Source organism: Scyliorhinus canicula, chromosome 2 (genome assembly GCF_902713615.1).
Source record: "Scyliorhinus canicula chromosome 2, sScyCan1.1, whole genome shotgun sequence".
In the NCBI taxonomy this organism is placed as follows: domain Eukaryota; kingdom Metazoa; phylum Chordata; class Chondrichthyes; order Carcharhiniformes; family Scyliorhinidae; genus Scyliorhinus; species Scyliorhinus canicula.
In genome coordinates, this window is record NC_052147.1 from 82,524,753 (window position 1) to 82,537,774 (window position 13,022).

At 42.4% G+C, this 13,022-nt stretch overlaps 1 protein-coding gene across 1 annotated transcript in view; it reads right to left on the reverse strand.

The window, feature by feature from the left end:
• Nucleotides 1–12,292, reverse strand: part of coch (coagulation factor C homolog, cochlin (Limulus polyphemus)) — a 147,760-nt gene extending 135,468 nt beyond the window's left edge. Inside the window, 4 exon segments of the mRNA XM_038781460.1 lie at nucleotides 9,928–10,084; nucleotides 10,477–10,521; nucleotides 11,438–11,503; nucleotides 12,076–12,292. Of these exon segments, the coding sequence (XP_038637388.1) occupies nucleotides 9,928–10,084; nucleotides 10,477–10,521; nucleotides 11,438–11,471 (236 nt within the window). The 5' untranslated portion in view covers nucleotides 11,472–11,503; nucleotides 12,076–12,292.
• Between the last annotated feature and the right edge of the window lie 730 nt (nucleotides 12,293–13,022).

Sequence of the window (13,022 nt, forward strand, 5' to 3'; positions counted from 1 at the left end):
TTTGAGAAACACTTGGGTGTGTGTTTTTCAGTGAGCTGCATCTGAAGTTTAAACAAAGCTGTACTGTTGATCTCTGCCATTCAAAGACTATCTATGGATCATTTGGTGAAATCAGAATTGTAAAAGGTCTCATTATTGAATGTAAACCTAATGTGCTCCTGTTTGGAGGTTTGTTTAGTCTTTTGGATGTTAAAAGAACAGCATACAGATTACTTAGTGTTGTATTCTTTGGGTGATGTATTTGAATTACTGGTTGCCAAGATGTTCACTGTTTGCTTGAGAAAGGTTAACTTGAGTTCATGGAATAAACAAAAATACTCGTCCATTTCTGTTGTACCACACCTGTAGAGTGTGCTCCCCATACCATAATCTATTAAAAGTTGTGGGTCAGGTGAACTCCATGATACACTTTGGGATTCTCTAAACCCTGGCCCATAAAAATTGGGGGCTCGAGGGGGATAAAAGTCTATCTATTGGATTGGCTTAGTGAACTTAAAGACAGCAAGGGGTGAGGATATTGTGGTTGCTTTTCAGATGTGGTATTATAGTTTAAGTGGGGAATGTGTTGTGTACAATGGCTCTTTCAGAGGCTCTGAAGTTTTGGGGGTGGAGACGGTCACACACAGTACCTTACGGACAGAGACTAAAAGCAGACTTAGATTTGGCAAAAACATTGCAGTTAACATTACCTGACAAAATGTGAAAAGATGAGGTAATTATGGCGATGGCTAAGCATTTAAAGTTGCCCGAGATACAGTTTGACTCATTGGAAATGGCAAAAATTCAGTTGCAAATTAAACAAATGGAACATGAGAAAGAATTAAAGCAGCTTGAATACTAGAGAGGAAAAAGAAAAGGAACATAGAACATAGAACATTACAGCGCAGTACAGGCACTTCGGCCCACGATGTTGCACCGTCCTGTGAAACCCTTCTAAAGTCCCTCTACACTATTCCCTTATCGTCCATATGCCTATCCAATGACCATTTGAATGTGTTTACTGTTGCAGGCAGGGCATTCCATGACCTTATACTCTCTGAGTAAAGAACCTACCTCTGACATCTGTCCTATATCTATCTCCCCTCAATTTAAAGCTATGTCCTCTCGTGCTGGACATCACCACCTGAGGAAAAAGGCTCTCGATGTCCACCCTATCTAATCCTCTGATCATCTTGTATGCCTCAATTAAGTCCCCTCTTAACCTTCTTCACTCTAACGAAAACAACCTCAAGTCCTTCAGCCTTTCCTCATATGATCTTCCCTCCATACCAGGCAACATTCTTGTAAATCTCCTCTGTACCCTTTCCAATGCTTCCACATCCTTCCTATAATGTGGCGACCAGAACTGCACACAATACTCCAAATGCAGCCGCACCAGAGTTTGTACAACTGCAACATGACCTCATGGCTTCGAAACTCAATTCCTCTACCAATAAAAGTTAACACACCGTTCGCCTTCTTAACAACTCTCTCAACCTGGGTGGCAACTTTCAGGGATCTATGGACATGGACACCGAGATCTCTCTGCTCGTCCACACTACCAAGAATCTTACCATTAGCCCAGTACTCTGCCTTCCTGTTATTCCTTCCAAAATGAATCACCTCACACTTTTCTGCATTAAACTCCATTTGTCACCTCTCAGCCCAGCTCTGCAGCTTATCTATGTCCCACTGTAACTTGTAACATCCTTCTGCACTGTCCACAACTCCACCGTCTTTAGTGTTATCTGCAAATTTACTCACCCATCCTTCTACGCCCTCCTCCAGGTCATTTATAAAAATGACAAACAGCAACGGCCCCAAAACAGATCCTTGTGGCACACCACTAGTAACTGGACACCAGTCAGAGCATTTCCCATCAACCACCACTCTGTCTTCTATCAGCTAGCCAATTTCTGATCCAAACTGCTAAATCACCCTGAATCCCATGCCTCTGTATTTTCTGCACTAGCCGACCGTGGGGAACCTGATCAAACGCTTTACTGAAATCCATATACACCACATCAACTGCTTTACCCTCATCCACCTGTTTGGTCACCTTCTCGAAGAACTCAATGAGGTTTGTGAGGCACGACCTACCCTTCAGAAAGGAGAAAAGAAAGAATAGCCCTAGCAGAATTTCATAGAATTTCATTTCATAGAATTTACAGTGCAGAAGGAGGCCATTTGGCCCATCGAGTCTGCACTGGCTCTTGGAAAGAGCACCCTACCCAAGCCCATACCTCCACCCTATCCCCATAACCCAGAAACCCCACCTAACACTAAGGGGCAATTTGGACCCGGAGGGCAATTTATCATGGCCAATCCACCTAACCTGCGCATCTTTGGACTGTGGGAGGAAACCGGAGCACCCGAAGGAAACCCACGCACACACGGGGAGAATGTGCAGACTCCACACAGACAGTGACCCAGCGGGGAATCGAACCTGGGACCCTGGCACTGTGAAGCATTTGTGCTATCCACAATGCTACCACAACGCAAAAGGGAGATACAGATCAGAGAAAAAGATATAAAGACAGAGAGTTTGAACTTCATAAAATTACCATGAAACATGACAGTCAGTTAAAATTGTCAGACGTAAATGTACAGTTGGATGATAGTGATGAGGATAGTGAGAAAGAGCGTCAAAGTCGAAGGCTTGGTGGGGATCTATTTAAATATGTCCAAGCATTGCCAAGGTTTGATGAGAAGGAGGTAGAAGCCTTTTTCATTTCATTTGAGAAGACAGCTAAACAAATGAAATGGCCACAGGACATGTGGGTGTTACTGATTGAAACAAAGCTGGAAGGTAGAGCTAGTGAAGTATTTGCATCACTACTGGTGGAGTAGTGGAAGGGAGTTTGTCAAAATGGAGAACTGTAACCAGTGGTGTTCCACAGGGATCCGTGCTGGGACCACTGTTGTTTGTGATATACATAAATGATCTGGACGAAGGTATGGGTGGTCTGACTAGCAAGTTTCCAGATGACACTAAGATTGGTGGAGTAGCATATAGTGAAGTGGACTGTCAGAGAATAAGCAGAATATAGACAGATTGGTGAGTTGGGCGGAGAAATAGCAGCTGGAGTTCAATCCAGGCAATTGCGAGGTGATGCATTTTGGAAGATCCAATTCAACAGCGAACTATACGGTATATGAAAAAGCCCTGGGGAAAATTGACGTACAGAGAGATCTGGGTGTTCAGGTCCATTGTACCCTGAAGGTGACTGCACAGGTCGATAGAGTGGTCAAGAAGGCATACGGCATGTTTGCCTTCATCGGAAGGGGTATTGAGTACAAGAGTTGGCAGGTCATGTTACAGTTGTAGAAGACTTTGGTTCGGCCACATTTGGAATACTGCATACAGTTCTGGTCGCCACATTACCAAAAGGATGTGGATGCTTTGGAGAAGGTGCAGAGGAGGTTCACCAGGATGTTGCCTGGTATGGAGGGTGCTAGCTATGAAGAGAGGTTGAGTAGATTAGGATTATTTTCATTAGAAAGACGGAGGTTGAGGGGGAACCTCTGAGGTCTGAAAAATCATGAGAGGTATAGACAGGGTGGATAGCAAGAAGCTTGTTCCCCAGAGTGGGGGACTCAATTATGAGGGGTCACGAGTTCAAGGTGAGAGGAGAAAAGTTTAAGGGAGATATGCGTGGAAAGTTCTTTACGCAGAGGGTGGTAGGTGCCTGGAACGCATTGCCAGCGGAGGTGGTAGAGGCGGGCACGATAGCGGCATTTAAGATGTATCTAGACAGATACTTGAATGGGCAAGGAGCAGAGGGATACAGATCCTTAGAAAATAGGTGACAGTTTTACCTAGAGGACCTGGATCAACGCCGGCTGGAGGGCCGAAGGGCCTGTTCCTGAGCTGTAATTTTTCTTTGTTCCTTGTTCATATGAACTAATGCCTGAAGCTCACAGATAAAGGTTTAAAAATTTAAGGAAAGATTTTGGTCAAATATACATGGAGTTTGAAAGGATCAAACAGAGTAATTTTGATAGGCGGATAAGGGCTTTCAAAATAGATCAAACATATGAAGCTCTCAGAGAAATTATACTTTTGGAGGAGTTTAAAAATTCAATTCCTGATGTAGTGAGAACTCATGTGGAAGAATGTGGTTAAAACTGCGAGATTAGCAGCAGAAATGGCAGATGATTATGAATTAGTTCATAAATCAAAGCTTGGTTTCAGACATCAGTTTCAGCGTGTGAGGGGTAGAAACTGGACACGTGAGAAGTACTCAAGTGGTAAAGGTAAAGGTGATCTGATGGGAGATGAGAAGGAGAGTGTACCTCAGATTAAAAAAGAAATCCAGGAGGGTGGAAAAGAAATGAAAAGTTTCAAATGTTTTCACTGTTATAAACAAGGCTATGTAAAGTCACAGTGTTGGTGGTTGAAGAAAAGCACTGGGAAGGCTGATGTGGTAAAAGAGGATAAGACAGTGGGGTTTGCTAAAGTGGTGAAGGAAAGCCCAAGGGAAGCGAAGCGAAGGAGGTGCAAAAGATTGTACAGCCTGATCAAGAGGCGATTGAGAAGAAGATGCCAGATCTCTTTAAAGAATTTACTTGTGTGGGTAAAGTTTACTCATGTATATTAGGAGGAGCAGGTAAAGAAGTCACAATTTTAAGAGGTACGGGAGCTAGTCAATTTTTAATGGTAAGAGATGAGGAATTATGTAGTTTGGGAAGAATGTGGCCAGAAAGGTTAGTAATATGTGGAATTCAGGGTGAGAGGAGTAGCGTTCCATTATATAAGGTAAGGTTGGACAGTCCAGTGAAGACTGATGAAGTGGTAGTAGGAGTAATAGAGAAACTATCTTGTCCAGGAATACAGTTTACCTTGGGTAATGGTATAGCTGGATTGCAGGTGGGAGTGATGCCTACTGTGGTTGATAAACCAGTGCACAATCAAACAACTGAAGTGTTGAAGGACGAATATCCTGGGACTTTTCCAGATAACAAGGTCGCAAAGTCATAGGTTAAGACAAGAGGAGAAATTAAAGAGTGAAGATGACGTTGAAGTGCAATTGTCAGAAACGATTTTTGATCAGATGGTTGAAAAAGAACAAGAACAGGTGGAGGATGAGGCAGATATTTTTAGTTCAGGAAAATTGGCGGAGTTACAACAAAAAGATATAGAAATAAAACGGATGTATCAGAAAGCATACACGGAAGAAGAATCTATGTGTGTACCAAAGTGTTATTACTGTAAAAGTGATGTCTTGACGAGAAAATGGAGACCTGTACATATGCAGGCGGATGAAAAGTGGGCAGAAGTTCATCAAGTAGTATTGCCCGTCGGGTATAGAAAGGAGATGTTGCGAGTTGCACATGAGGTACCAGTGGGAGGTCATTTGGGGATAAGGAAAACTCAAGCTAAAATACAAAAACATTTTTATTGACCTGGATTACATAAAGATGTAGTTAAATTTTATCAATCATGTCACACATGTCAAGTGATAGGGAAACCTCAAGCAATGATAAAACCAGCAACCTTAATACCCATTCCAGCATTTGAGGAACCTTTTATAAGGGTCCTAATTGATTGCATAGGACCGCTTCCTAAAATAAAAAGTGGGAATCAATATCTTTTGACAATAATGGATGTGCCTACTGGATTTCCAGAGGCCATTCCAGTATGTAATATTACAGCTAAAAGGATTGTGGAGGAATTACTTAAATTCTTTACTAGATTTGGGCTACCCACAGAAATACAATCGGATCAAGGATCAAATTTTACCTCAAAGTTATTCAAAGAAGTTATGGATAGCTTCGGAATAAAACAATTTAAATCAACTGTGTGCCATCCAGAATCAAGGAAGCGTTAAAAAGGTGGCATCAGACATTAAAGACAATGTTGAGGGCTTATTGTCAAGATTATCCAGAGGATTGGGATAAAGGAATTCCATTTGTACTGTTTGCAGTTAGGGATGCACCTAATGAGTCAACCAAGTTTAGTCCTTTTGAACTAATTTTTGGTCATGAGGTAAGAGGACCGCTTAAATTGATTAAGGAAAAATTGGTGAGTGAGACATCGGAAATTACATTATTGGATTACGTGTCAAATTTTAGGGAACGGATTAAACAGAGCGGGTGAATTGGCTAGACAACATTTGAAAGTTGCATAAAATGTGATGAAACGGGTAGCAGACAAGAAATCTAAAGTTCATTGTTTTGCCAGTGGAGATAAAGTTTTAGTGTTGTTACCAGTGGTAGGTGAGCCTTTAAAAGCTAGGTTTTGTGGACCTTATCAGATTGAAAGGAAATTAAGTGAGGTGAATTATGTGGTAAAAACACCTGATAGAAGGAAGACTCACCGAGTGTGTCATATGAATATGCTTAAAGGGTACTTTGAAAGGGACGGAGATAAAAAGGAGGTTTTAATTATTCTAACTCAAAGTGACGAACCAAATCCAGATGACTGTGAATTTGACATACCTCAAATTAAATTGGAAAATGAGGATGTTCTTAAAAATTGGGATTATTGAGTTATCTTCCAGAGGAAAAACGGACTGACCTGAAAAAGTTATTGATATCACATGGGCAAGTTTGTGGTGATAAATTGGGAAGTACTAAAATGGCTATACATGATGTAGATGTGGGAAATGCTGTTCCGATCAAACAACACCCATACAGACTTAACCCTTTAAAATTGGCGCAGGTTAACAAAGAGATTGAGAGGACGCTTAAAAATGGCATAATTGAAGTGGGTTGCAGCCAATGGAGCTCACCCATAGTGATGGTGCCTAAACCAGACGGTACCCAACGGTTGTGTGCGGACTTTCGAAAGGTTAATGCAGTTACAAGAACGGACTCTTATCCTATCCCACGTTTGGAGGATTGCATTGAGAAAGTAGGACAATCAGTTTCTATTTCCAAACTGGATTTACTTAAAGGTTACTGGCCGGTATTTTTATCCGAGAGGGCGAAGGAGATTTGAACTTTTGTGACTCCAGATGGTATATACCAATTCAAAGCTATGCCATTTGGCATGAAAAACGCCCCAGCCACATTTCAACGGTTAACTAACAGTCATTGGATTACCTAATAGTGCGGTATTCATTGACGATCTGGAAATTTTCAGCCAGACATGGAAAGAACATTTAAAACATCTGATAGATTTATTCGATCGGCTTCAGGAGGCGGGTTTGGTGATAAACCTAGCCAAAAGTGAATTTGGCATAGCCCAAATTACTTTCCTTGAGGAGTTTTCGATACCCTCGAGACAAAGGGAAATAATGTGATTTTTTGGCATGAGTGGATTTGATCGAATATTTGTGCAAACGTTTTGTAGCACAATTGCTCCACTGATGGACTTGCTGTGTGATATCAAGAGGTCTCAAGTGGGAGAATGTCACAGGGTTGAAGTATAATTACAGATAATTAACACCATCTAGCTCATTATATTCATTCATCAAAAACAAGCCTTCACTCGCTCTGATCTACACCTACTTGTTTCTTAAAAGATTTTGATGTTGTAATTTTTGCCACTCTGCCTCCAAATCCATCTCAATTGTTAATTGTTCTCTTTGTGAAGAAGAACTTTCTGATATTAAATTTGCAGTTCCCCTTTCGTCGTTTGAATTTGTCTTTTGACTCCCGGATGTCTCCTTTCCTCACTGAAAAGTCGAAACATCTCAAGCCTTTCTTCATATTTCAGAGCCATAACACCAGGGACAACGCTTTAACTCTTTTCTGCACTGGATTCCATTGTTTCTTGGTGAACAAATGCTCAATATATTGAACATTGCACAGGTTGATCATTTTTTCCCACTCTGTATTTTTTGGCTGTGTATTTCAACATTTTACTTGCTTTGCATTGGTTGGGCATGTTTAATCCACTGAGATTAAGATATCTCGCACCCCGAGATGTTAGAACATAGAACATAGAACGATACAGCGCAGTACAGGCCCTTCGGCCCTCGATGTTGCACCGACATGGAAAAAACTAAAGGCCATCTAACCTACACTATGCCCTTATCATCCATATGATTATCCAATAAACTTTTAAATGCCCTCAATGTTGGCGAGTTCACTACTGTTGCAGGTAGGGCATTCCACGGCCTCACCACTCCTTGCGTAAAAAACCCATCTCTGACCTCTGTCCTATATCTATTACCCCTCAATTTAAGGCTATGTCCCCTCGTGCTAGCCACCTCCATCCGCGGGAGAAGGCTCTCGCTGTCCACCCTATCTAACCCTCTGATCATTTTGTATGCCTCTATTAGGTCACCTCTTAACCTTCTTCTCTCTAACGAAAACAACCTCAAGTCCATCAGCCTTTCCTGGTTGATTTAGCTCACTTGGCTAAATTGCTGGCTTTTAAAGCAGACCAAGCAGGCCAACAGCATGGTTCGATTCCCGTACCAGCCTCCCCGGACAGGCGCCGGAATATGGCGACTAGGGGCTTTTCACAGTAACTTCATTGAAGCCTACTCGTGACAATAAGCGATTTTTCATTTTCATTTTTTCATTTCATAAGATTTTCCCTCCATACCAGGCAACATCCTGGTAAATCTCCTCTGCACCCGTTCCAAAGCTTCCACGTCCTTCCTATAATGAGGCGACCAGAACTGTACGCAATACTCCAAATGCGGCCGTACTAGAGTTTTGTACAACTGCAACATGACCTCATGGCTCCGGAACTCAATCCCTCTACCAATAAAGGCCATCACACCATAGGCCTTCTTCACAACCCTATCAACCTGGGTGGCAACTTTCAGGGATCTATGTACATGGACACCAAGATCCCTCTGCTCATCCACACTACCAAGAATTTTACCATTAGCCAAATACTCCTCATTCCTGTTATTCTTTCCAAAGTGAATCACCTCACACTTCTCCACATTAAACTCCATTTGCCACCTCTCAGCCCAGCTCTGCAGTTTATCTATGTCCCTCTGTATCCTATAACATCCTTCAGCACTATCCACAACTCCACCGACCTTCGTGTCATCTGCAAATTTATTAACCCATCCTTCTGCGCCCTCCTCTAGGTCATTTATAAAAATGACAAACAGCAACGGCCCCAGAACAGATCCTTGTGGTACGCCACTCGTACCTGAACTCCATTCTGAACATTTCCCATCAACCACCACTCTCTGTCTTCTTTCAACTAGCCCATTTCTGATCCACATCTCAAAATCACCCTCAATCCCCAGCCTCCGTATTTTCTGCAATAGCCGACCGTGGGGAACCTTGCATCAGGCCAGGCTGTATTTCTGTGGTTGATAGATTGGCTGTGCAAGATCTGCCATTTTTACCTGAATCAAGCACCCTGACTTTGATAGTTAAGCAGCCTTATACCCATTTCAGCCAAACATGGAAAGAACATTCAAAACATCTGATAGAGTTATTCGATCGGCTTCAGGAGGCGGGTTTGGTGATAAACCTAGCCAAAAGTGAATTTGGTAAAGCCCGAATTACTTTCCTGGAGGTTTATCTGAAAATTGGGATCAGACATGCCTTGGGCATTAACTGGGTGGCTGAGATGGACGGTTCGATTCCCGTAACAGCCTCCCCGGACAGGCGGCGGAATGTGGCGACTAGGGGCTTTTCATAGTAACTTCATTGAAGCCTACTCGTGACAATAAGCGATTTTCATTTTATTTCATTTCAAAATAGACAGCCATGAGTTTAATTTCTTCTCCATCATCTACAAATGGCAGCTGTTTGTTCAAATATTCAAAAATTTTAAATTTGTATATCTACAGATAAGAAAATATTATAAAGGAAAATATAGTCAAGTGCATTATTTCCATAATATCATGTACACTTTGTCATGTCAAGTGTCTCCTTGAGATTTCATATGTATCAAATGAGTTTTGAAATGAGTCACCATGAGTTTTGGATGGCTTCCTATCACATTGCTTGTGAATATTAATTTCTCATTTAGGTCTCACTCATTAGCTTTGGGGTCATTTCTGTGTCATTTGAAGGTCTCACCTGTGAACTGCAGCTGCACAGACACTGGAGACTGAGGCATACACTCTAGATCCCCATACTGAAAGCCGAGAGTGATCACAACTTGGTGGGCACAGGACATCCACCAGATCCTCCTCGTAGTGCGTAGCCCTGGTGCCACAGTCAATTGAAATTGGCACTTGAAGAACAAAACATACTTTGTAACATAATCGCAATAAACATCAAAGAAGCAGGATGGTTAAAGACATCATTCAACATATTTTAACATATTGACACAAAATGGTAAACTCCTGGCAATCTAGCAGAAATTGTCCCTTTCATGTTGAATAGGCAATGCACAAAGAAATTACATTTACATTGTGTGACTTCATGGACTTCATGGTGCAATGAGGTCAGTATAAGAGCATATTATAGAACATAGAACATTACAGCGCAGTTCAGGCCCTTCGGCCCTCGATGTTGAGCCCCGATAAATTGATTGATTGTACAGTACTTTTAAAATCTTTTATATGCAACATGGCCAATAAAACAAACAAACATGCAGAAGATTATTTTTTTTACAAAACCTACCTGCTCCTTGCTCTCCTTTTGCTGGCCAAGTGAATGTTAAGACTCCTGCACATATCAAAGTGAACAATATCTATAATTCCAGAGCATCGCCTTCAAAGGTAAGTGCAGCAAAACACAGCATGAAATAACTCCAGTAATACAAAACTAATTTTTCATTAAAAATGTGAATTGAGCAGCATAAATAAGTGAGCAAATTGGCAATTTTGTGTTCACCACGATTGATTAAGTGAATGGAGCAACTTTAAATTTGAAGGAAATTACAACATTGTGAAAATCTCTGTAACTTCAGGAAGCAGCACTCTGATTTTCCTTGGGACCTGGTGCCCACCGCTGTGCAGTTACTTCACCCGCCACTTCATCACTTTCATAGGCTTAGGGTGGCATGGGGACATAGTGGCTAGCACTGCTGCCTCACAGCACCAGGGAGCCGGGTTCAATTCTGGCCTTGGGTGACTGTAAATATCTGCGTGGGTTTCCTCCAGTGATCGGTTTCCTCCCACAGTCCAGAGATTTGCAGGTGGGGTGGATTGACCATGCTAAATTGTCCCTTAGTGTTAGAAAGGTGGTGGTGGGGGGGGGGGGGGGTTATGGGGATAGGGTGGGAGAATGGGCGTTCTTTCGGAGGGTTGGTGCAGACTCGATGGACCGAATGGCCTCTCTCCTGCAGTGCAGGGATTCTATGAAATATCTACCCCGTATACTCTGGACAGAGCCCCTGGGCTGGCTGCTCTTCCCCTCCTGGACTGAATTGGAAAGTCGGGGCCCGGGATCACACCCATTATTCCCACACACCCAATCGACTATTCTGTCACTACATCGCTCTGGTGTTACAGGCAAGTTTTAGGCGAGTCCAGTGGCTCCCTCCCCGCCCCCTCAATCCCGGAATCAACTGAAGCGCCAGTTCCGTAACTGGCACCATCACAACTGTTTGCTGAATTATTGATCGGAATGAGGTACTTACCGAGAGAAAAGATCGTCATTCTCAGAACAGACATTGTTAACAGGCTCCAGAATCCCAGTGCCAGAGCTGCTCAATTAGAAACCACACATTACCTACAGCAAGGTTAAACCACATGCCCCACAGTCAATGCAACACATCTACAGGATCAATAGTGTCTGAATCAAAAATACCATCAACAAGAAAGTTTACCACAACAACCTGAATTCACCACAAGGAGCTCCACAAATGCCTTGTCACCGTCCCCAGTGACAGATCCCGAGGCAGAATGGGACATTGCGCTGTCTTCCACACTCCATTCATCGAATGATACCAGAGAACAAAATAAACCCAGATACACTTCTCGGGATATTAACCATATCAAATGAAAGTAGTAAGGAAATTCCCAGCAAGGGTTTTCATCAAGTCGCTGTGCTGTTAGTTTATCCTCCTGACCTACTTGTCAATACAGGAGCCGACAGATTTCTTTCATTCCAAGCGAAGGCATTCGGTATTCGATATTAAGTAGCAACTCTACTTTGATTATTTATTTACAATTCCCTCGGATAAATAAATAAATATGACCCAACTACACTGCAGAATCAGGGCTTTCGTTAACAGTAAATGAGAACCAAACTTTCGTCCTCGTCTTTAGCAAATACCTGTGTGCAACAAGTTCCTCTTCACCCAGACTCCGCGTATCTGCAGCCGGATTCAGCGCAAAGCTGCAAAATGCGGCTTTACCCAAACTTCTCAAATTCACCTAAATACGCAAAGCTGCGTCACGTTGGCCATCCAGCTCGCCACCTTGGCCAATCTGAGTTTTTTTTCCCCAAAATGTTTGGCAATGCGGCGGGAATGGGAGTTTACAATTATGAAGCATTCGATACCCAGTGCAAAACTTTGCAAGTCAGAGTGTGACCAGAGCAGGAATTCGCCTCCAAGAACTCGGTTCGGAGATTAATCCAGCTACATTAAACCAACAAAACCCAAAACCGAAACCAGTCACACTATAAACACCCGAACCAAAAACCAGCCAAACTATAAACACCCGAACCAAAAACCAGCCAAACTATAAACACCCGAACCAAAAACCAGCCAAACTATAAACACCCGAACCAAAAACCAGCCAAACTATAAACACCCGAACCAAAAACCAGCCAAACTATAAACACCCGAACCAAAAACCAGCCAAACTATAAACACCCGAACCAAAAACCAGCCAAACTATAAACACCCGAACCAAAAACCAGCCAAACTATAAACACCCGAACCAAAAACAAGCCAAACTATAAACACCCGAACCAAAAACCAGCCAAACTATAAACACCCGAACCAAAAACCAGCCAAACTATAAACACCCGAACCAAAAACCAGCCAAACTATAAACACCCGAACCAAAAACCAGCCAAACTATAAACACCCGAACCAAAAACCAGCCAAACTATAAACACCCGAACCAAAAACCAGCCAAACTATAAACACCCGAACCAAAAACCAGCCAAACTATAAACACCCGAACCAAAAACCAGTCACACTATAAACACCTGAACCAAAAACCAGCCAAACTATAAACACCCGAACCAAAAACCAGCCAAACTATAAACAC